Raw genomic sequence first — 21,453 nt, forward strand, 5'->3', positions numbered from 1 at the left:
TGAATAAAAATAACTCGAGTGGGGTTTCAAAACATTTATAAAATATTATAAAATATTTATGAGCAGGACATTCGTTTTAGCAGTCAATTTATTAAAATATCAGCTTCATCACATGATTTCTAAAGTAGCCTAACTTCCATGGGTGTTAGGTTTTACTGGATTGTAGTTTTGGATACACATGAAACTCACGCCCATTTTTCACGAAACGAAAGTTCAGAGATGTTTAAGTGCCCAGCTCTTCCTCTCTAGCTTCATTGCGCGTGACTGGAGCATCTGGACGAGAACAGATCTGGGAGTTTTGAGTGTCAAATACTCGATGACATGTCTTGACACATCTGTGCTCCTCTGTGACAACTAAACACACCTGCACACAGGTAAGACACTGACCTGAGGGTCCACTTGCTCTTATTATCTCTGTATGTGTGTTTAGCGTTAGCATGTCACGCGAGGAAGAGACTGCGAGTTCGTCTGGATCGGCCATTAATATATCATATCCGTCTCTAACAGCTCAACTAACCTTCGTACTGACTCTTTATTTATTTACTATTTATGAGCAAACTTTAGCTGAGCTGAATTCTGGTTAGCTTGCCTGAATTGCGTCACCGTGTTTATGTCGGGCTGTGTGTTGTGTAATTTTACTTATGTTAGATCAGCTTTTTATGCACAGATCGTGATGTTAGCTGTCAAAAGATATGAGGCATGTCATATTTGTGTTGTTTAGTAGCTTGGATTAGAAGAGGGTTGTGAAATGCAGGTTCGCCATTCAGACACGTCATGTAGCCTACTATTGCCTGACGTTGAATAATACAATGAATTGTATGTGTAAACATGATATTTTAAATATACATCCATCTACGCTCGATGATTAAACTTAATGTCTTCGAATTATTATAGTTTCATTTTATGGTCTGTTTCTTCATGCTTGCAATACAATTCACAGTGAATTGAACGACCGCGACCTCTATGGACCAATATATTGAAGTCAACAAGTTTTTTTTAATTCACTAGTTTGTCATTTCTGCATTAATTTCTGTTCAAGTTATTATTATTTAATCGTTTAAATCGTTGTTTTTTTATTGGTTCGTTTGATTAGTTTTTCTGTTGTGAAAGAGTGAATGTATAATATATCAAATCAAAAGTTGCAAACAGTAGCCAATATGGCAGCTGTTCTTGACTTTTATTCATTCCCAAGATATTAATTCATGATATCAATTATGTTGTCATCACTCACATAAATACAAATATTCTGAACATAAAGAATAAAACTTCAACTAGTAAAAACTATAATTCTTGATATCTATAATGATATTGTCTCTAGTGAAATGTCACCATAGGCTGCCTTTCAAATTCAATTGTTCATATAAAAAATGTATATCTTACTAGTAGAAATTCCAATTTCACAAATCAGAAATACAATTCTTATTCTTATTCTTACTGGTTAAAGTCATAATTTTTTATATGAAATTATTATTTGGTTACTAGCACAAATGTAAATTCCTGATGTAAAACCCCCCCCAAAACATTTAATATTTAAAATGTTAAATAGCCATATCTGAAAATGAATTGGCATTTTAATCACATCCTGGGAATGAATGAAAGTCCGAACAGCTTGCCATAGTCAGGCTGTGGTTTGGCCAGCAGAGCTTCTTCTCCTCATGGAGGCAGATTTGTCAGTTCTTGCTGTGAGATGTTACTCCATTTTTCCACCACGGCACTTCCAGGTGCTTGATTTTCTAGATTAGGGTTCCTCTAACTCGGTCCTGTTCTGCAGAGTTTAGCTCCTCTAACCCTGACCTGTGATTTTCTAATGATCCTGAAGACCCTTGCCCTGCAGGACCGAGTTTGAGGAACCCTGTTCTAAATGAAGCAACTGGAAATTGAAAGCAATATGGAGTTTATAGATATCATGTTATCATTATGTTACTGGACAGTGGGCAAATCCCCTTACACTCATACTTGTGCTCTTTGCAGACTTCACCTCAGAATGAAGTGTCTTAAATGCAATTATGTATCTTTGGACAAGGCACCCAAATTCTGCAGTGAATGTGGCTTTAAGCTGTCATCCGAGTCATGTGACACAGCTCCAGGTAAGCACCCAAATTGTCATACGTAACTTTTCTCTTGCTACGTTTTTACGTTCTGTTTGTTTTTTTATTTGTTTCGCACCATTATTTATTTTCTTATTTCGAATGATTATGCATATTTTTATTCATACATTTACTTTCATTTTTATTTCTTTTATCAGGCGTCGGCCACCTTTTTATCATTAAGTGCCCCCACCCCAAAGTATAATTACACATAACCTTCTTTTTAAAGTTCAAAACAGCCTGATTGGAAAATTAACACATTTAGTTATTACACATTTATAGTTGATGATCAAACATTACTTGATCAATCACAAACTGCACCTGAAAAAATCACCTGCACAAACAGGTGTTAGGTGCTTTATTGAAATAAAATCTCGATTTTGCCACATTGGCATATTGACACAATATAGTGAATGAATTAACTGTTTCTGACACGGCTGATCAGGCATGGCCAGGGGCGTAACTACAGACAGTGCAGGCAGTGCAGCCGCACTGGGGCCCGTGCGGCAGGGGGGCCCGCAGCACACACGGGCCCATGCCCACATTGCAAACGGGCCCATGGCGACAAAGTGACTCCGCAGAATATTGTGACACTCACATTTCAAATGAAAAGCACTGGTTTCAGATTTCACACGGCTGTCGCGCTCTACCGTCACGCTTAGGATACTGACCACCTTTTTCAGCATGTGAGCGGAGCACAGTTGCGTGATGCTCCGCTAGATCCGCTCTATGCCAGCGAGCTCCACAATTCACTATAAAATGTGAATTATTAGATTTAAATCTAGCGATTTCAAGCTTTCTTTAGACGTATGTTTCATGTTTGTCATGTATTCACCGAGTTTCAGATTCTCGCAGATAGAAAGCGCACCTTTTTTATTTATTTTACTAAAGCACAAAGTTTTGTTGTTATGTGAGTGTACACAAATAAAAGTAGACAATTAATAGTTTATAATTATGGCTCACATTTATCTGTATGGCCAAAAAGTACGGAGTATTGCGAGTTATCCCCCGTCATGACTCGTGAGGGGAAAAAAACAGCCGGTGCGTTCTTCAGCCAGAGGGTTAAAGAAACCGTAGCCTATTTAGTTTCATATTTATGTTTAAATAATAGCCCATAATATAATTTATTATTATTATTATTCATTATTTTAATTAGGGATGCATCAAATATTCGGCCGAAAATGGACCATGTGCATTCTTGGTGCATTCTTGGCTGAAAGAATTTCATCACTGAAACTATACGTCTGAAATGTGATGACGCAAACAGAAACCGCGACCTGCGGGCTGGTCTAAAGATGTGGTTCATCTCACATCTGATGACACATCTATGGGTTGTAACCATAGGGTTGTAACTTAAAAATAATACTTTGTTTATGTTTCTCTTGATGAATTCACGCACTGGCTCCTCAGTGATGCACTAACACCAGCGATTATAAAAGAAAAACGTGGACAAAAAGGTCTCTCTTTATAAACTTTGTTCAATGCATGCGAGTGCTGCCTTAGGTTGGAATATGGACAGTCATTTTCACCATCATCACCCGCGTGTAGTGCCAGAAGACGCGAATGAGAACATCTGTCTCTGTGCACTCATCCGAATGCGCGCAGTCTCACAGCGCGCAAATATTGAGTTCTCTTTCAAGTCTTGCATTTGAACGGACAAATTCACACAAAAAGTAGCCCATGTCAACATGTCCATCTTGATGAGTCTCTATTAATATTGGTATCTACTATTTTGGCCTTCAGAACATCTTAAAATGTACATATGTAGATCCTAGAAATCTAAATTTTCTTGGGGGAGCATGCCCCCGAACCCCCCTAAATAACTCACGTTTAGAATCTTAGTGATTATAAAACAGTGTATTTTTTAAGATTAAGGGATGTAGGTCCTACGGTGACACAGGATAAGACATTAATATTTGATTTGTAAATAATAATAAACAACCAATATCCTGATATACAAATGAAACCTAAACCTACAGTATTACATAGGCTAGGTTAGGGGGGGCCTAACTGCATAGCCTGCACTGGGGCCCATCATTAGCAAGTTACGCCACTGGGCATGGCATTATGACTTATGGGCACCCTGACTGATCTGCAGCCCCATACGCAACAAACAGCGATGCTCTATGTATTCTGACACCTTTCTGTCAGAACCAGAATTAACTTTTTGAGCAATTTGAGCTCTAGTAGCTCGTCTGTTTGATCCGACCACACCGGCCAGCCTTCGCTCCCCACGCGCATCAATGAGCCTTGGCCGCCCATGACCCTGTGGCCGGTTCTCCACTGTTCCTTCCTTGGAGCACTTTTGATAGAGACTGACCACTGCAGACCGGGAACAGCCCACAAGAGCTGCAGTTTTGGAGATGCTCTGACCCAGTCGTCTAGCCATCACAATTTGGCCCTTGTCAAACTAGCTCAAATTTACGATTCAAATTTCATTCCTTACGCTTGCCCATTTTTCCTGTTTCTAACTCATCAGATGATCTGAAGAGATCATCAGTGTTAGTCACTTCACCTGTCAGTGGTCATAATGTTATGGCTGACCTGTATATGTGTGAAGGCATTGACATTGTTGTCTGATGCCCCTCATGATGTCATGAAGAACATGATAAGAGTTTCCCTTCTCTTCTCTTTCCACACATCTGTTATCAGTTGTTGTTCAAGTCAAAGTCTTGTGTCATGTGCTTAAACTCAACATGAAATCAATATGCATGTTTTTATCTTCTTGTGTGTGATTCATTAGGACCAGGTTATTCCAGAAGGGAAAATGTCTTTGTAATCTCCATCAAAATTTAAAAAAACACATTTTCTTTTCAGCTCATATCACAAATTTACCCCTTCCCAACCATGTGTCATAAATGTTAGGTTTAATTTAATTTAGAAGCTACACTTGAGAAATCTTGATGTGCTTTCAATGTGAAAAAAGTTAAGTTAAAAAAGTTAAATCGCATGCAACCACCCCTTTAAATGTGTTGGTTGATGGTGCTTTTATGGTGATGTGTCTATGGCTCCAATAATGTTTGGAAATTAGCAAACACAGATTGTGTGTGTGTGTGTCTGTACTCTATTTTGTGTGCTTGACTTTATTAGCATTCTTCAAGACGCCAGTCGCTTTCAGAATATAAATCATATAAAGCATGTTATTTTATAGATTATAAAATGCATAACTTGTAGTCTGGAAAATACAGTATAGTCTTTTTGGAGCTTGAAACTGGAAACACAAAATATTTTGTATTTTATATAGTCAAATATCCAGAAATGTGCTTTAAAACGTTTCATCGTTCATTTCCAGATGAATGAAATCAAGTCCTGCCCTACATTTTTTGTTTTCTTGTTGAACATCCAGTTCCACAGAAATACTTCAACTGAAATGAGTTGAGAATTATGTTTCTTGTTGACTTTAAGTCTTTATTGTGGTAGCTGATGTTATATGCGTTATTTAGCTAACGATATGTTATTATAAGTTATTTATATATAAGTTATTTACTACACCATTTTAACAAATCCGATTCAAAAATTCATAATGAATGAATAAAAGGATTTTAATACTAGAATTAGGGGCAGTGTGAGAAATGTCTTCATAGGAGGTTTTCAGTAGTTTAAGTCTGTGCATGTGTGTGTGTCTGCTATGTGACCTTTGTTTTGTGTTTATCAGCCAAGCCACAAGACAAGTCTCAAACATCCTCAAACAATCCACATGGCACCGGTGCAGAATTAATGGATGATGAATCGCTAGATTGCCAGAATGCCAATTTATCTCCGAAGCGTCCAAATGAAGATGCCAACCCTAGCCCAAAGAAAAAGGTGCAAGTCATAAAAAAATATTTTTAACAATTAAATATTCCTGTATTACGTTATTAAACGTTTCTGTCTTTTTCTGTATTAGTATTCATAATGTATTGTATTTTGTGCTTGAATACTTGTTTGAGAGAGGCTAGACTATATCTGTGTAAAGATCACATGTCAGACAGGGAGAGGAGTTGGGAGAGTTATTTGAACTTGGGAATGTGTGTGTGCAGTGCAAGTTTCAATGGACATGTTGATTTATAGATTTGTTATACATTCTGTTTAAATGGAAACCATATGTTCTTATGGGTGTATAAAACTCAACCTCTTTGTCCAGAGGAACAGAGAAAGGTGGTATGTAACATCTCTCCAGTAAACAGTCTTTCTATGCTTACATTTTAAAAATAATATCTCTTGCCAAGATACTGGTGTTGCTTCCATGATTCAACCACAATAGGGGAAAAGGTTCATTTTAGAGTCTACAATTCTTATTTTGAGATTTTTATTTATCCTGTTTCAACAGAAAAGAAAGAAAAAGAGGAAAAAAACTGGCGTTGCAGAGGAGCCTTCCTCTCTGACCTCCGAACTCTCTGATATATCTCTGATTGATAAAGAGCAGAAAATAGAGGAAGACCAGTCTTCTGACAGCGATGGCTCGAACTGCACCTTAGATGACCTGCCCAAACCAGCTGAATCATCCTCTCATCTGAACCCGCCAACCACTGAGGTCTCTGCTCTACCAATGGATACTGGTCTGACTGAAGAGAGCCGTGTAGAGCCTGCAATAACTCAAGAGCAGATCAGCACCACCACTGCCACAGCTTCTCCACCAGTGTCAGTAGATCAGCAAACCGAGAAAGCGAAAGCTGAACGTAAGAAAAAGGGCCAGAAGAACGCGTCCACAGGAGCACAAACTACTCTCGATCAGAATGCTAATATGGACCAGAATGCAAACGTAAAGAGCAGCTTAGACAGTCAGATGGAGACAGTTCGTCAGGATGTGGAACCGCAGAGGAACCGCAGCTCCAGTCAACCGAAGAATACAGACTCTGAGAAGCACAATGAAAGTGGGCAAACCGAAACCAATAAAGGGGTTCAGCATGTTAAGACAAAAAAGTATGCAAAAGCCTTTTGATAAATGCTGCTGCTTTTTACTTTGTTTTTTAATGTAATTTTTAAATGTTGAAATGTCAAATAATAGTGTATGCTTTGACTTTAAAAATGACAGAAATCAGAAGGATCAACCACAGAAACCACCACAGGAAATTGGACCACATAGTAAATCTAAGGTAAGCAAAACATTTAATATTTATATAAAAGATTATGAATAAAAATTATTAATAAATGAAAACAAATATTATAATATAGACCGATCAGGCATAGCACTATGACCACCATGGACACCCTGACTGGTCTGCAACCCGTACGCAACAAACTGCGAAGCACTGTGTATACCGGCACCTTTCTATCAGAACCAGCATTAACTCCGCGTGCATCATTGAGCCTTGGCCGCCCATGACCCTGTGGCCGGTTCTCCACTGTTCCTTCCTTGGAGCACTTTTGATAGAGACTGACCACTGCAGACCGGGAACAGCCCACAAGAGCTGCAGTTTTGGAGATGCTCTGACCCAGTCGTCTAGCCATCACAATTTGGCCCTTGTCAAACTCACTCAAATCCTTACACTTGCCCATTTTTCCTGCTTCTAACACATCAACTTTGAGGACAAAATGTTCACTTGTTCCCTAATATATTCCACCCACTATCAGGGGCCCTGATGAAGAGATAATCAGTGTTATTCACTTGACCTGTCAGTGGTCATAATGTTATGCCAGATCAGAGTATGTGTACTGTATATACATATTATGTGGAAATGTGTACTTTACTAAGGTGTCAGTAAATTTGGGAACTGGCATAAGAAAGGGCTAAGCTTTAGTAATACATGGTGTTCAGTTAACAATGACAACCTCAGAGAGCCCAAATATTTGTTGATTCATTGGTCAGACTGATATATTGGTCTGTTGCTGGAAATGACAAACGTGGAGTTAAATGATGAATGTTTATTTTGCGTTTAGAAGACCAGCAGCTCCAGTGGAGATTCAACATTGAAGGTTGAGCAGAGTGAGAAGCAGAAGTCTGCTCGTTCTGACCAGAAGAAAACTGAATCTGAGAAACAAAATGAAAGTGTGGAAGCAGAAACCAATAAAGGCACTGAGAATGTTTCTCATTCAAAAAAGTATGCAAAATCTTTTGATGTATTTTGATAAATGCCTATGTTTTTTTTCTTCAGAGTTCTCATGTAGTTTTGACAGTAATTCGAGTAAATATGCTTTGTAATATACTTTTATGCTTTGAAAATTACAGAAATCTGAATGAGGGGTCACAGGAGTCATCACAGAAAATGATGTTTGGCCCAGAGAGTGTACTCAAGGTAACGTGTGTACTGTCTTTTGACAAGGGTGTCTGTAAATTTGGGAACTGGCCCAAGAAAGATCAAAATCATCAGGCGGCGATAATCACATATAGTCCAAATTGATATATTGGTGGAGTTTACAATTGTAGGAGATGTTGACTTTTTCTGTTTATATTGCAATTAGAAGAGTGACGGATCCAGTGGAGATTCGCCAGTGAAGGCTGAGCAGAAGCAACAGCAATCTCCTCATGGCAAGAAAGATTCTGCTGCTCACCAAAATCAAAATGAAAGTGGCAATACCAAAAGTCAATGTGACCCGCCTTCAAAAAGGTATGCAGATTCAAACTCAGTCAGGTTAGTTGCAGCATTATCTTATCTAGTGTTGTCAAAAGGTTGTCAAATGTTTTTATTTACTATGAGTTTTTGCAGTGTTTCAACGCAGCTAATCACAGACGTATCTGTTGGGTGGCCAATCAGCAGTGTTTAAGTCCAAATCTCATTTTGTCCAACAAAGAGTAGACACAATGTAAATATAATAGCTATAGGAAGTCTACACCTTTTTATTTACACCTTTTAATGCAATATTGAAACCAACAAAACCAAGTAACAAACAGTGTAATGAAGTTCTTAGCTGGAAGGAAGGAGGCGGGAACCGGCGAACCTTCAAAAACTTTAATTCAAAATAAATAAACAAAACTAAAGTAAAACCGCGGGCAGCCTCTCACGGACGACTGCCCACACATACACATAATAAAACGTGGGCAGCCCCTCACGGACGACTGCCCACCCACACTAGGACTGTCACTTTTTATTCGATATTCGAATATGCATTCGAACATAACGTGAAATATCCGTAATCGAACTATAAATAAACTATCCGGTTTTTAAAGTGCCATGTTGCACAATTTTTTTTACAGTCGGGTGCGTTAACATAGAGCACTGTAATCGGTTTAAAAGTCCAATCTGAATGAAAATGCTCCATATAAACACCTCAATCGTAATAAAAATGCCCAAACTGAATGAAATTGTAATCGTTTTGAGATGGGTGGGATAAACCTTTTCATGAATCGATCAAACGAAACATTGCACCATGTAAACGACCTGACCGGATAACTTTTGAGTGTGCATCCTTATATGACGTACACAGCGCGTGCCTTCACCACTGAAGAGCGCGCACAGCGCTCACATGCACCAAGCTATAATGTTGACAAGAGAGGAAAATACATTTTTCTAATAGGGATAAACTTTTTATTTCGTAAGAAGTTATGAAGATAATGTTGGCATAATGACACTGTCCCTAAACCTACCCATGTAAGCAAACAATCAACTACCTTCAACTGCGCCTGAAATTTATTTTTTTCTGAGATGATTATTACACTTTACAACAAATAAATAGCTTTTATAAAACCGTATAAGTCCCATAGACAGTAAGATAAGTCCTGGTGGCCGTTGAGAGTTGCTATGGCATCTGTAAACAAATTCCAGCTGCTGGAGAGGACCGCGGCGACATCTGATGCGCTAGACAAACTGAAAGCTTTATATTCTAATATATTCGAATACATTGCTTGATATTTGATATCCGTTCGAATTAGATTTTTTTTAAAAATGACAGCCCTAACCCACGCATAATAAAACGTAAACAAAACTCAACATAAAATCCAGGCCTGTTCCTGTGTCGTCTTCCGCTGCCTTTGCTCCTCCTTTTATGCTCCCGTCACATGGCCGCGAGACGAGACCGGTGTGTCATGCAGCTGCCACTCATTAACGCTCGCCACCGGCCCGCTCTCGCGGTCCCCCGCCCCGCTGCTTGCCACAAACAGATAGAAATGTTTTAAACAAAAAAAGTATAATCCTCAACTAATATTGAATATTTAAACTCTTATTGCTTTTTATACACCAAGATTAAAAACAATAAGGCATTGGTTTTGAACATACAGTGCACAGCATAAATGAGTACCCCCCCCCCCTCTGAAACATTACAAATTCAGCAATTGCTCTTAACTTAGAAGACATGTTAGAGTTCTTTAGAGATTTGGTGTTCCTGGAAGTCTGCTTGACCAATTACCAAAGAAGCATGTTAAAATTATTCAGGAAAATAAGATTTTCTTATCAAAGTGATAAAATGTTGTTTTGCAAAAATGAGTATAGCCTCCTGAAAGTTACTTAAAAAAAACAAATAATTTTGTTCTGGTGTAAGTTTAAGGCAATTTTTGATCAACAAGTAAGTAGGTTGAACCAAAGCATTTAAAGAGAAGTAATTTCTTGACCATTACAAGTGTTATTTAGCTCACTGAATAATTCTCAGACTTAATGATGACAACAATTTAACCACTTGGGAGAGAACTTGTCAGGGGACTTATTTCTTAGCACAAAAGAGGACAGTGGTGCAAGAGGGTTACCAAATCATTGTTTTAGCTGTGAAAATCTAGTAAAAGTAACAGACATTCAAAAACAATGGACTTGTAACAAGGCCACTGAAAAAATCAGGCCTTCATTGTAAGCTTTACTTTAGTAATTAGTCAGAGCCAGCAAAAGCTATGCAAAGAGTGAATGCTTATCTCACAGAGTAAGATGCTGCCTGCAGAAGGGACATACATGGTTGTTGTCCACACTGGAGCTACCTACTGTAGCCAAAGCACAATAAAGTCAATAAAACTTTTCCAAGGACCATATTTACAAAACATAAGACTTCTGGGAATCCTTACCCTGGTCTCATGAGACCATGTCAATTATTTTGGATCTAACATCATCTAAAATATTCTGGTGTTGCTAGAGGAGGAGTACAGTGAAAAGTGCCTGGTTCCCAAGTGAAGTGAAGTTCAGTGACAGTAAAGCTCTTCAATAGGGATGTATGTGTGCTGAAGGTGTAAGAGAGTTGTGCTTTATCAAAGCTGTCATAAATTCTCACACCACTGTGTGATGTAATACAAAAACTTGAAACAAAAAAATGCTACCCTCTCCTTATTCCGTGTTGTTGAGTTTTTTTTTTTAACATGACAATGATGATATGCATTCTCCCAAGTTGAAAATCTTTCTTTGGAAATGTATTTAACCCAGTCTTAGCACTCTTAAGCCTCTGTAGAGACGAGTTGAATAACACTCCCCATTAATGATCAAGGCATTTAAGGAGGTCATCATCCAGAAGTTAAATAGGACATATGTGACAATTTACCATGAAATTGAACTCTGTGCCCAGAAGCATGCTGAGAAACACAATGAAATCATTTTATAGAGGACATACTAAGTACTAGAATATTATACATTTGTTGAATGAAATCTAGGGTGAACTCATTTCTGCAATCCTTCGTTTAAACAAAATTGTCTGATTTACTTATTTTACAGATTAATTATATATATTTATCTGGTTTAATTAAGTATATGTTTAATACAGGTCAATTTTGCCATCTTTTCATGAATTGTATTAGTGATCATTAAGAAAATACATATTTTGTTTTTGTTCAGAGGGGATGTACTCATTTATGCTGTGCATTGTAAGTCTTGATTTGTAACAGCTTCGATACCTGTGCGACTTATGATTGGTTTTGTGGTCTAGGGTCGCATATTTTTGGTTGTTTGATTCCGTGAGGTCGCGCTGGACTAATCTGATTGACAGCTTCAATGATTTATAATGAGAGCACTCTTTGCTCACTTTCCAAACACAGTTTAAATACAAATAGCATTTTTACCAACGGCCACATGCACAATTCAAAGTTTTGGGTTGGGCAACCGTTAAATTATAATTGTAAGTGTCACTTGCAAAATTTCATTGATTTTATATATTTTATATATGAAAACTACAGCATGGACAGAACAAATGTCACAATGTCATCTGAAATGTCAAAATACATCTGTGCAATAATTCTCAAAATATAAATGCTGACTGATAGACCTGTCAAAGCTAAACAAAACAAATCTGTGTTGGCTGAATAGTTTTAATTAAATGCCTTTTTAAATAATTTTTACATAAACTAAAATATGTATTAAATATTTAAATATTAAAGGCTACATGCTAATGTTAAAATCTATTATCTGTTTAAAAATATATTGTTAGCCTTAATCTTTAATTTATTTTCTTGGATTATTTTTATTTTATATAGGTAAATAAAATGAAAAAGGGTTTTTTTTCCTACCATTTTTCGCTGTGGTTTCGAAAATCATACAGTTTTACTGGTATATTGGTACTGACTACACAGTACTTTGGTACTGTGATAACACTTATAACACTTTATCAATATTTTTTAATTACAGAAATCCAACTCCAACTCAGCATATAAGTTCCAGTGATAGACTTACCATTTACTTTCATGCAGTCCTGTCAAAAGACTTCAAGTTTAACTTAGAAGAGGATCGTGTCTTCATAAGGGCTGGTAGTCGCATTGGTGACTGGGAAAATGATATGGTTGAATTGTCTGTGTCACGGTATGTAAAGTTTTCTGGACCAATTATTGATTATTCTTTACTATATCCATTTGCTTAAAAAAGTTTTGATTGCAGGGATTTTGAGGTGCATGGATTTCTTGTTGAAGGGAAATTTGTATGCAAAAAGAGCACTGCAGAAGCTGTGTCCATCCCATACAAGTATGTTGTCTATAAAGCAAAAAAGCAGAAGTATGAGTACGAATACATCTACAAACTAGATTCAAAAGTACCCACCAATAGATGCCTGTTTGTCAAACCACTTCTCCTGAATGATGAAGGTAGGTGAAGCTCATCAAAGGTCTACATTCAAGTTAAATTTAATGTTTTTTGTACCAGGCCTAATTGGTTCTTTTGGTATGTTGCAGGGGAATGGCATCAGTATGATGATATCATCTGCGCAGAACCATCTAAAGTGAAACGGATCAAAGAAGTCTTTTGGCGTGAGCAAAGGAACAATGTAATAGAGGGAAGAGAAATTGCTGGTAGAATCATGCTGGAAACTATCTTTGACCTCCTGAGAAACTGGAGCAAAATCAATCTCACCAACTTCTTTAGTCAACTCAGACAGTTTTATGAAGTCTATGGAAACCCTTTTGTATTTGAAGAGAAAGAGACGAAATGGTACTCACTCGATTACAGTGAAAAAGATGTAAGTTAATCATTTGCATCTCAGCATATACTGAACACATTCATTCTTCCCCCCGCCCCCGGCAGCAAACCATTGAAATTTCCAAAATATTTTGAAACGGTTATGATGCAACAAAGTCTAGTTTACTGAAATCATGTGAATTTTGGCTCATAACAAATGCTTTGCAAAGGTTTCGCCAATTATTATATTACAGCAGTAGTTCCCAAATTCTGGTCCCTTGGGCTTTGTATAAATGACTAAAAAAGCATAAAGTGACCTAAAAGTAATCCGTGTGAGTTTATTATGTCACACCAGGATGTATAAGCCTTAGTACTTGTGTGTTAAATAAGAAGTATGGTGAAGGGGAAGATTTTCTGTAAATAATGATGTACATTTTGGGCTATGATGATATAACTTTAGAAGACTAAAGCATGTGAGCCAAATTTACTACTTTGGATGTTTTTAAGATCAACAGTCCCATTTATGAAAAAAAAATTAAATGTTTGTATAATTCTGTATTATTAGCATTTATATAAAGAAGGTCAATTCTGTTTTATAATGAATAAATGATGATAGAAGTTTTACTTTTTGGCCTTAAAGGGTCATGATGACATGACATGTCATGTTCCAGGAGGTTCACTTAGTAAAACATTTTGGCACAAAAATTACCAACATTTGCATTTGACCCTCTGCCTGACATACTCTGTTTTAGTGCTGCAGCTCCTTTAATGCTTGTCAGCAAATGGCCACTGTTACGATTGGCTAACGTCATTGCATGGAAAAAAGTAACCCATCACCACCCTGCCTCGCAATTGCACAATGCTGAGTGTTTTGAAAACATTATCCATATAAAACATTTACATTTAAAGACAACACATTATGAAATTACTTACCTACACTTTGTCATGTAGCTGCTGTCAAATCAAATAGAGTTGGCACTGCTTTAATACAATTCACAATAAAAATGCTCCTAAGAAACCTATTATACTTTGATGCAATCTGGGATGTCATTGAAAATGTACCATATGCTCACTTATAATGCTGGGGTCCTTCGGAAGCTTTTGCATAAACCAGGTGTATATTTGATTTTGCCAATATATTTCCAAGTATATGATACAGCTTCTATTCTTTGGGTTAGTTTAGGTCAATTCATGGGAAAACAATCTGTTTAAATGAGGAAAATTACATCTTTGTCATACCTTTCAATGGTTATGGGGATTTCACATGACAGACTTGAATAGGATTTTGAAACCCTCCTTTCCCTTTTCAAGATCACATCTTTGCTTAGGCATTTTTCATGTCAGTAGTAGCTCAAACACATGGAGTACATCAAAAATACCATGGAGTGTGTATCTACGGTCCATCAAGTGTAGAGAGTTGTTTTTGATATGCCACTCGTGTCCACTGTAGAAGGGTGTAATTTTCAATCTATAGACAGCACAATATCTAGCGATCTTGCTCCACAGCTTTATCTCTGTGAAATCTGGTTTAAAAGTTGCAGTAAACTTTAGATGTCTGAGTACTTCTCTGCTCTTGACTGAGCTGCTCTCTCTCCTTCACTATTGCTTGGGGCAGGGCTACTGAACTGATAAGGTATAGTAGGCGCTGAAGTGTTTTGGTGGAGGTGGGCTGATGCAAATGTCTCTCACATTGGGACATAACAAATGGCAGGAAAGACATTTTTTGGCTACTTGGTTTAAGGAAATGTTGTTTTTGCAGTGTAGATGAATATTTGTCAAAAACTCTTAGAATTTAGAAATAAGATGATTTTATTCCAAACGTCATGGCCCACTTTAAGACTCCAGACTTGAATGAGGTGAACTAGTGCTCAAATCCAGATGTAAATTCGAAATTCAACATATTGTCTATTTTTATCTTGACAGGTGAGCAAGCTTCTGAAGCAGTTCATGCTGGAGCGGGTGACTCCAGAGCTACACAAGGACAGCGAGGGAAAGAGTGCTTTCATCAAGGAGCCACTGAAGGCTGCTCTTATCATGCTGTATGTGTGGAAACAGTATCGTCTAGAATTAGACAATGCAACTCTTGTTCGTCTCTGCTCTGCCCTCTGCTTGCCAAAACTACCCAAGGATGAATTCCTGGCCTTCTGGACTGATTTAACAGAATCCTTCACAGAAATAAAAAAGTAAGTAGCAGTACAGTAATCAACACTGTCACAATTGATTTTCCCCTCACTTTCCTTTCTTCTTTTGTCTTGCCATCTGAACAAGGAATTTCTCATATCATTCACAAATCTAAATCTTCCACGTTTACTTGATCTTATACCAACTCATTTGGTACAGGACTGCTCTCCTTCTCTTTATTCTCTTATAACTTGTGTTATTCACTCCTCTCTTAGCTCCGGCAGTTGTTCCATCATTTTAAAAAAAGCTGGTCAAATCCCAATCCTTAAGAAACCTGGTGCAGACCTAACAAATTAGATTTCCGTCCCATTTCAAATAGTCCTTTTTATTCAATTATTTTTTTTTTTTTTGAAAAAGCAGTGGCAGCACAGGTCTATGCTCATCTTAGTAATAATTATTTATATGAGTGTTTTCAGTCAGGGTTTCATTCTAAGCACAGTACATAAACCGCCTTACAGAGAGTAACTAACGAATGGCTGCTGATGGTAGGTCCTTATCTATTCGTTTTTCTGCAGCCTTTGATACCATTTCGCACAATATTCTGTTGAACTGTTTATCTGCTATTGGTATCACTGGTATTCCTTTTGCCTGGTTCACTTTATACCTTTCAAACTGTACACAGTTTATACAGCTAAACAATTTTCAATCCCAACCTTCTTCTGTTAGTTGTGGTGTCCCCCAAGGTTCTGTCCTAGGTCCCCTATTGTTCGTAATTTATCTCCTCCTACTTGGTAATATTTTCACCACATTTGGTCTTAAATTCCACTGTTATGCTGACAGCTTTATTTATCTGCTAACCCTGATTTGAGTCTTCCACCTGTGTCTCTTACCAGTTGCCTTCATTAAATTAAAGTCTGATTTTCTACCAACTTTCTCAAACTGAATGACTGAAGTACTCTTCTTCTTCCTCTTCCTCTTCCTCTTCCTCTTCCTCTTCTTCTTCTTCCCTTCAGCGGTCGCCACAGCAAATCATCTGCCTCTGTATCCTCTTTTCTCAGACCGACTACCTTCATGTCCTCCTTCACTACATCCATAAACCTCCTCTTTAGTCTTCCTCTCGACCTCCTGCCTGGCAGCTCTAACCTCAGCATCCTTTTACCGATACATTCACTCTCCCTCCTCTGAACATGTCCAAACCATCTCAACCTGGCCTCTCTAACTTTGTCTCAAAAACATCTCACATGTGCTGTCCCTCTGATGTTCTCATTCCTGATCCTATCCATCCTCGTCACTCCCAAAGAGAACCTCAACATCTTCAGCTCTAGCTCTTCCTCCTGTCTTTTCCTCTTTTCGTCTCCAAACCAACTCCAACTGTCCCCATACTGAATTACTCCTCTTTGGCTCTAATTCTATTCTCTCTAGGTCCTGCAGGTTTTCTTTTCTTTCCCTATGTTTTTCCTTCCCATCAGGTTAGGAACTTGGGGGTCATCTTCGATAGCACCCTTTCATTTGAAACACACATTAAAAACATAACCAGGTCTTGTTATTTTCATCTCCGTAATATTGCTGGCCTCCGTCCATTTCTCACTCCTCGTAGTTCTGCTATTCTTGTTCATACACTTGTCACTTCTTGCACTGACTACTGTGATTCTTTTTTTTATCTGGTTTATCACACCAATCTCCAATCTTATTCAGAATTCTGCTGCTCGTATCATAACCTGGACTTGAATTATTTTTAATGAATTTAAAATAGCTTTCCCTTCATGATTACTGTGTGCACTCATATCTAGAACTTTTGTTTTTGTGATAGTCATGTTGTTTTCTTTTTTATGGTTTATTGGCATTGCTATTTACAGTTATTTATTTATTTATTTATTTTGTATTGTTGCTACTTTGATGAATGGTGTCTTTGAGTGATCTGAAAGGTGCTTTAAATAAAATGAATTATTATTATTATTATTATTATTATTATTATCATTATCTTATCATCATGTCTAATTATACAAATCAGTGTAAATTCCATTATTTAGTGTTAAGACACTTCTGATTAATTACTTCAAAGACCAAAGATCTTACAAAGACAAAGTGGCTACCTAGATTTTCAGCAAACTCTTATAAAGGCAGTTCATCGGAACGGTAAAATTATGCAATATGGCTAACCTTATCCAAAGCAAAATTGTCTGGCTTTGTCTGATGATTATTTATTTTACATATTTAGAGCCCGAGCACCGATGGTGTGAAGACCCTTTTGAAATTGCTTGGTCTATTATATTCTTCTCTGAAATTAATCACATTTTTGAGGTCCTAAACATGCTCTCAAACTCATGAAACTTTGCACAGGTGTTAGCAGTGGTGAGGCATGGGCTTCTGAACCATTGTATGTGGGTTGGACAAGACCCACCCTCTCTTAACACCAATGATATTGGACCAACTCACTTTTACCGTCTCTAATTCAGCTTAGCTATATGTTCACCTTCCCATAACGGATAAACACTTTATTATTAAACACAAGTTAGATGCTTTATTTCCACATTTCTTATTTCATTTTTATTGAAAATAAATTCCTTTCCAATCTGATATATGATGGGAAAAGGGAGTAGAGCGAATTTAGCAAAAGACGGATTCAAACCTCGGGTCAATTAGTGTCAGACCTTTCTGTCATGTGCTTTACTATTGGTAGAGCGACGCTCCCAGGTCGAATTAATTCACACGCAATTGTTCTTACACTAATGCTTTTCATATCAATGTAATCTTTACATACTAAAATGAGAGCTTGATATAACAAGAATCATAACGACCCAAAGACAAATGATAAAAATCAGCACCATGCGCTATAGAAAAATCACACCTCAAAAATTGTGATAATAAGATGAAAATTAACTAAGAATACCCTTAAAATAATCTCTAGACACTGTTCCCACCCTGTTTTGAGGCATTGGTTTATTTCATTGTTAGTGTTGAATTTGGAAGAGTGAGGGCTGTTGAGGTATGGGTACTGAACGCTTCCATGTTTAAGGAAGTCTAACTGATTAAGTTTAGTACTGTCAACTTGGATTGCTGGGGAGAGAAGCAGTGTTTGGTTTCTTGAATCAGAGCTTGAATCGAAACTGATCCTGAATCATAACCACACTATAGCCCCTTTCACACTGCACGTCGGACCCGCAATATTCCCGGAACATTGCTGGGTCGCCTTCTGTGTGAAAGCAACCACGTCCCGGGATTGATTACCGAATTCGACCCGGGTCGGGGACCTAGTAATATTGCGGGATTCGACCCGGGACGAGCGCTGTGTGAACAAAAGCCGAAACTAATGCCGTAGTTATCGTGCGACTCCTAGAGCTTGTTTTTTCAATAATACAACCCTGCAGTGGCAGAAGAGCTAGTCGGTGTTTTAAACGCAGAGAGTGTTCGTATACAAAAGAAACTAAAATTAAACAAGCAGAAATGTGCGCAAACTGGACACAAGTCGAGACCACGGAGCTCCTTACTCTCCGCGCTGAAGCTGAGATCGTTCGCTATTATACGTCACATCCGGATGTCACGTGTCAACTCGACCCGGGACCGTTACGGGTTGTGTGTGAGCGCACCTATTACGGTATTTTGCTGGCAGTGTGAATGGGCCAAATCTAGCGGCCCGGGAACAAATGCCGAGTTGCATTATCCGTGTATTTGCCGGAATCGCAGTGTGAAAGGGGCTTATGTTTGGTCGTCAGCTTCACTTAAACAGAGCTGCTTTGAAAAAATCTGTATTGTATAAAGCGCTGTAGAAATAAAGGTGACCTGACCTGACTTGTTTCTGTTTTTTATATTTTTTATTTTTGGGTGGTGGCTGCTTGAGGATTGGGTTCTTTTTAATATTAAGGACCAAGTTGCTTGTATGCCTTTGAAAGGGACACTAAGAAGTTTTAATTCTATAAAAAAATATCATGGCAGTCTTACATTTGGCCATCATATATGGTGGTTGATTTCATCCCTGGCATTTTTCCAAATTGAGTGATTTTAATTTCCAAAGGTGCCTCTTTTTTTGGTGCAAATTTCACTCTGAGACTTTGGAACACTCCAAGTAGCTGCGCTTCTTCTCATACGATGGACAAATGGAGTTTGTCATGTCCAGTGTTGACATCTAACTGTTGCTGCCTGAAGCAATGTGTTGCTACAATAATCGCTTTCGGTGTACAAACGGTGTAAGTTCATCCTTGGAGTGGAGTACAGAGTGGTAGTTAGGCAGATACACTGTTCTTGTGGTGTAAAATAAACAATCTGGTGTCCTCGGAGTCTGCAGGATGTTGTATTTCCTGGTATTTCCATGTTCACCACTGTAAATGCAGTTCCCTGATTGATCTTTGGATGTTTTTAGGTTTTTTTTAGTTTCACATTTCTTGATGATAGGATGCAAATAAGGTGACCATATTTTGATTTCCAAAAACCAGGACACTTGCTGGGGGCAATGAGATACTCAAATAATACTTGAATTTTACACAAAGATGAAAATACAGGGTACTTTCAATACATTTAAAGTATGCTCCCTCTGTATGGATAGAAAATTGTTATATTACAAAATACGATCTATAACCAAAATGTCTGTCCTGGGAAAACAAGATAGGACGTTTGGTCATCCTAATCTAAAATGTCTTCCCTTTTCAGCTTGTCTGAAATGGTGGAGTCACTGATCGTCAGAGTGAGAACTGCCAGCATGATTAGATGGATCATTGTAATTCCGCTACTGCACTTTCTCAAAGGCGCGTCAAAACCATTTGAGCCAGTGTTTAACAAGGTCAACCCACAATATGGGCAGAGCTGGGCTGGACTGCAGGGACTCAAATCAGCTGACGTTCTTTCCAGTGGATCCCAAGATCGAAAGTAATAAAACTTTCTGTTCAATTGTAGCTTACCAAATTGTTTCATGAAATGTTTGAACTTTAAGAACAAATTGCTATTAAACTTGTGACTCACTTAGGTTTTACTGAAAAGTGTTGTATCATGAATGTTTTTTTTCTGATTTTTGACTAAATCCATCTGATCTAGGGCGATGTTGAATCTCATGAAAGTACATGGACATTTGGTTGAAGTAGACAGATTGCTGGCCAGGTCTTGGATGTATCTGATGCCTGTAGATGGGTTGATCGAGTGCAGCTCCATCATCCATGTAGAGCTTCTGGACATCCTGCATCTTTTCACCATGAAATGCTCTGATGATATATCTTACAGCACTGCCACAGTGAGTATCAAGCATCACTAGAACTAACCATTAATTGTACAAAATAAAACAGATTTTGGTTGTAGTATACAATATATATTTCACAAAAAAAAAAAAAAAGCAGCAATTTGGGATTTTAGTATTTAATTATTATATATTTTTTTTAATCTTAGGCTGTTTCAGAGACTCTGGCACACATTCAAAGTCACTTGCTCGAACAAAAATACAGGTAAAGTTCTTCCACAAGTATTTCTCAGGAGTTATATAAATATTTTTTTATAATGATTTGGTTTTGAAATGTTTCCACAAATGGCAATAATTAGGTCCCAAGCTAATTAAAAAAAAAAAATATATATATATATATATATATATATATATATATATATATATATATATATATATATATATATATATATATATATATATATATGATTTCCTCTCTGAGGTGAAAATGGTTATTTTTCCATCTTTCCAGCATTGAGGAAAATAGCAAATCATGGTTGATGTTACTTCCTTTCAGGTTCAGAGTTAAAATTTTAGTTCATTATTCATTTAACTGGTTTGTATGTGGAAACATTTCTGATGTGGTCTTTAGATTAACTTTCTTGCATTACTGTTGTAGCTGTCTGAATGAGACTTATGGCATTCAGTGCATACAAGCAATTTGCAAACTTCTAGAGAAGATCTGCAAAGGAGTTCAATACTACAGCTATTCACAGAACTTCACTGACATTCCTGTTACTTGCATGAACCTTGTTGCCTCTGTATCAGGATTTGCCCAGGTATTCCATTCTAAGATAATATATCTTCATTTTAATTACTGATTGCAAACATATCAGAAGAC

At 37.5% G+C, this 21,453-nt stretch overlaps 1 protein-coding gene across 2 annotated transcripts in view; it reads left to right on the top strand.

The window, feature by feature from the left end:
• The first annotated feature begins 207 nt into the window (after positions 1-207).
• The window catches only part of rnf213a (ring finger protein 213a), a 78,958-nt gene continuing 57,712 nt past the window's right edge, over positions 208-21,453 (top strand). Inside the window, exons 1-16 of one of the 2 annotated variants that reach the window (XM_067424803.1) lie at positions 208-374; positions 1,972-2,087; positions 5,743-5,891; positions 6,397-6,989; positions 7,102-7,162; positions 7,947-8,107; positions 8,236-8,302; positions 8,469-8,614; positions 12,533-12,703; positions 12,779-12,981; positions 13,069-13,352; positions 15,215-15,474; positions 20,057-20,272; positions 20,438-20,630; positions 20,783-20,838; positions 21,232-21,391. In XM_067424803.1, the coding sequence (XP_067280904.1) occupies positions 1,985-2,087; positions 5,743-5,891; positions 6,397-6,989; positions 7,102-7,162; positions 7,947-8,107; positions 8,236-8,302; positions 8,469-8,614; positions 12,533-12,703; positions 12,779-12,981; positions 13,069-13,352; positions 15,215-15,474; positions 20,057-20,272; positions 20,438-20,630; positions 20,783-20,838; positions 21,232-21,391 (2,823 nt within the window). In that variant the 5' untranslated portion in view covers positions 208-374; positions 1,972-1,984. The remainder of the gene's footprint in view (positions 375-1,971; positions 2,088-5,742; positions 5,892-6,396; positions 6,990-7,101; positions 7,163-7,946; positions 8,108-8,235; positions 8,303-8,468; positions 8,615-12,532; positions 12,704-12,778; positions 12,982-13,068; positions 13,353-15,214; positions 15,475-20,056; positions 20,273-20,437; positions 20,631-20,782; positions 20,839-21,231; positions 21,392-21,453) is intronic. The other variant, XM_067424804.1, reaches the window with a different exon arrangement.

Source organism: Pseudorasbora parva, chromosome 2 (genome assembly GCF_024679245.1).
Source record: "Pseudorasbora parva isolate DD20220531a chromosome 2, ASM2467924v1, whole genome shotgun sequence".
In the NCBI taxonomy this organism is placed as follows: domain Eukaryota; kingdom Metazoa; phylum Chordata; class Actinopteri; order Cypriniformes; family Gobionidae; genus Pseudorasbora; species Pseudorasbora parva.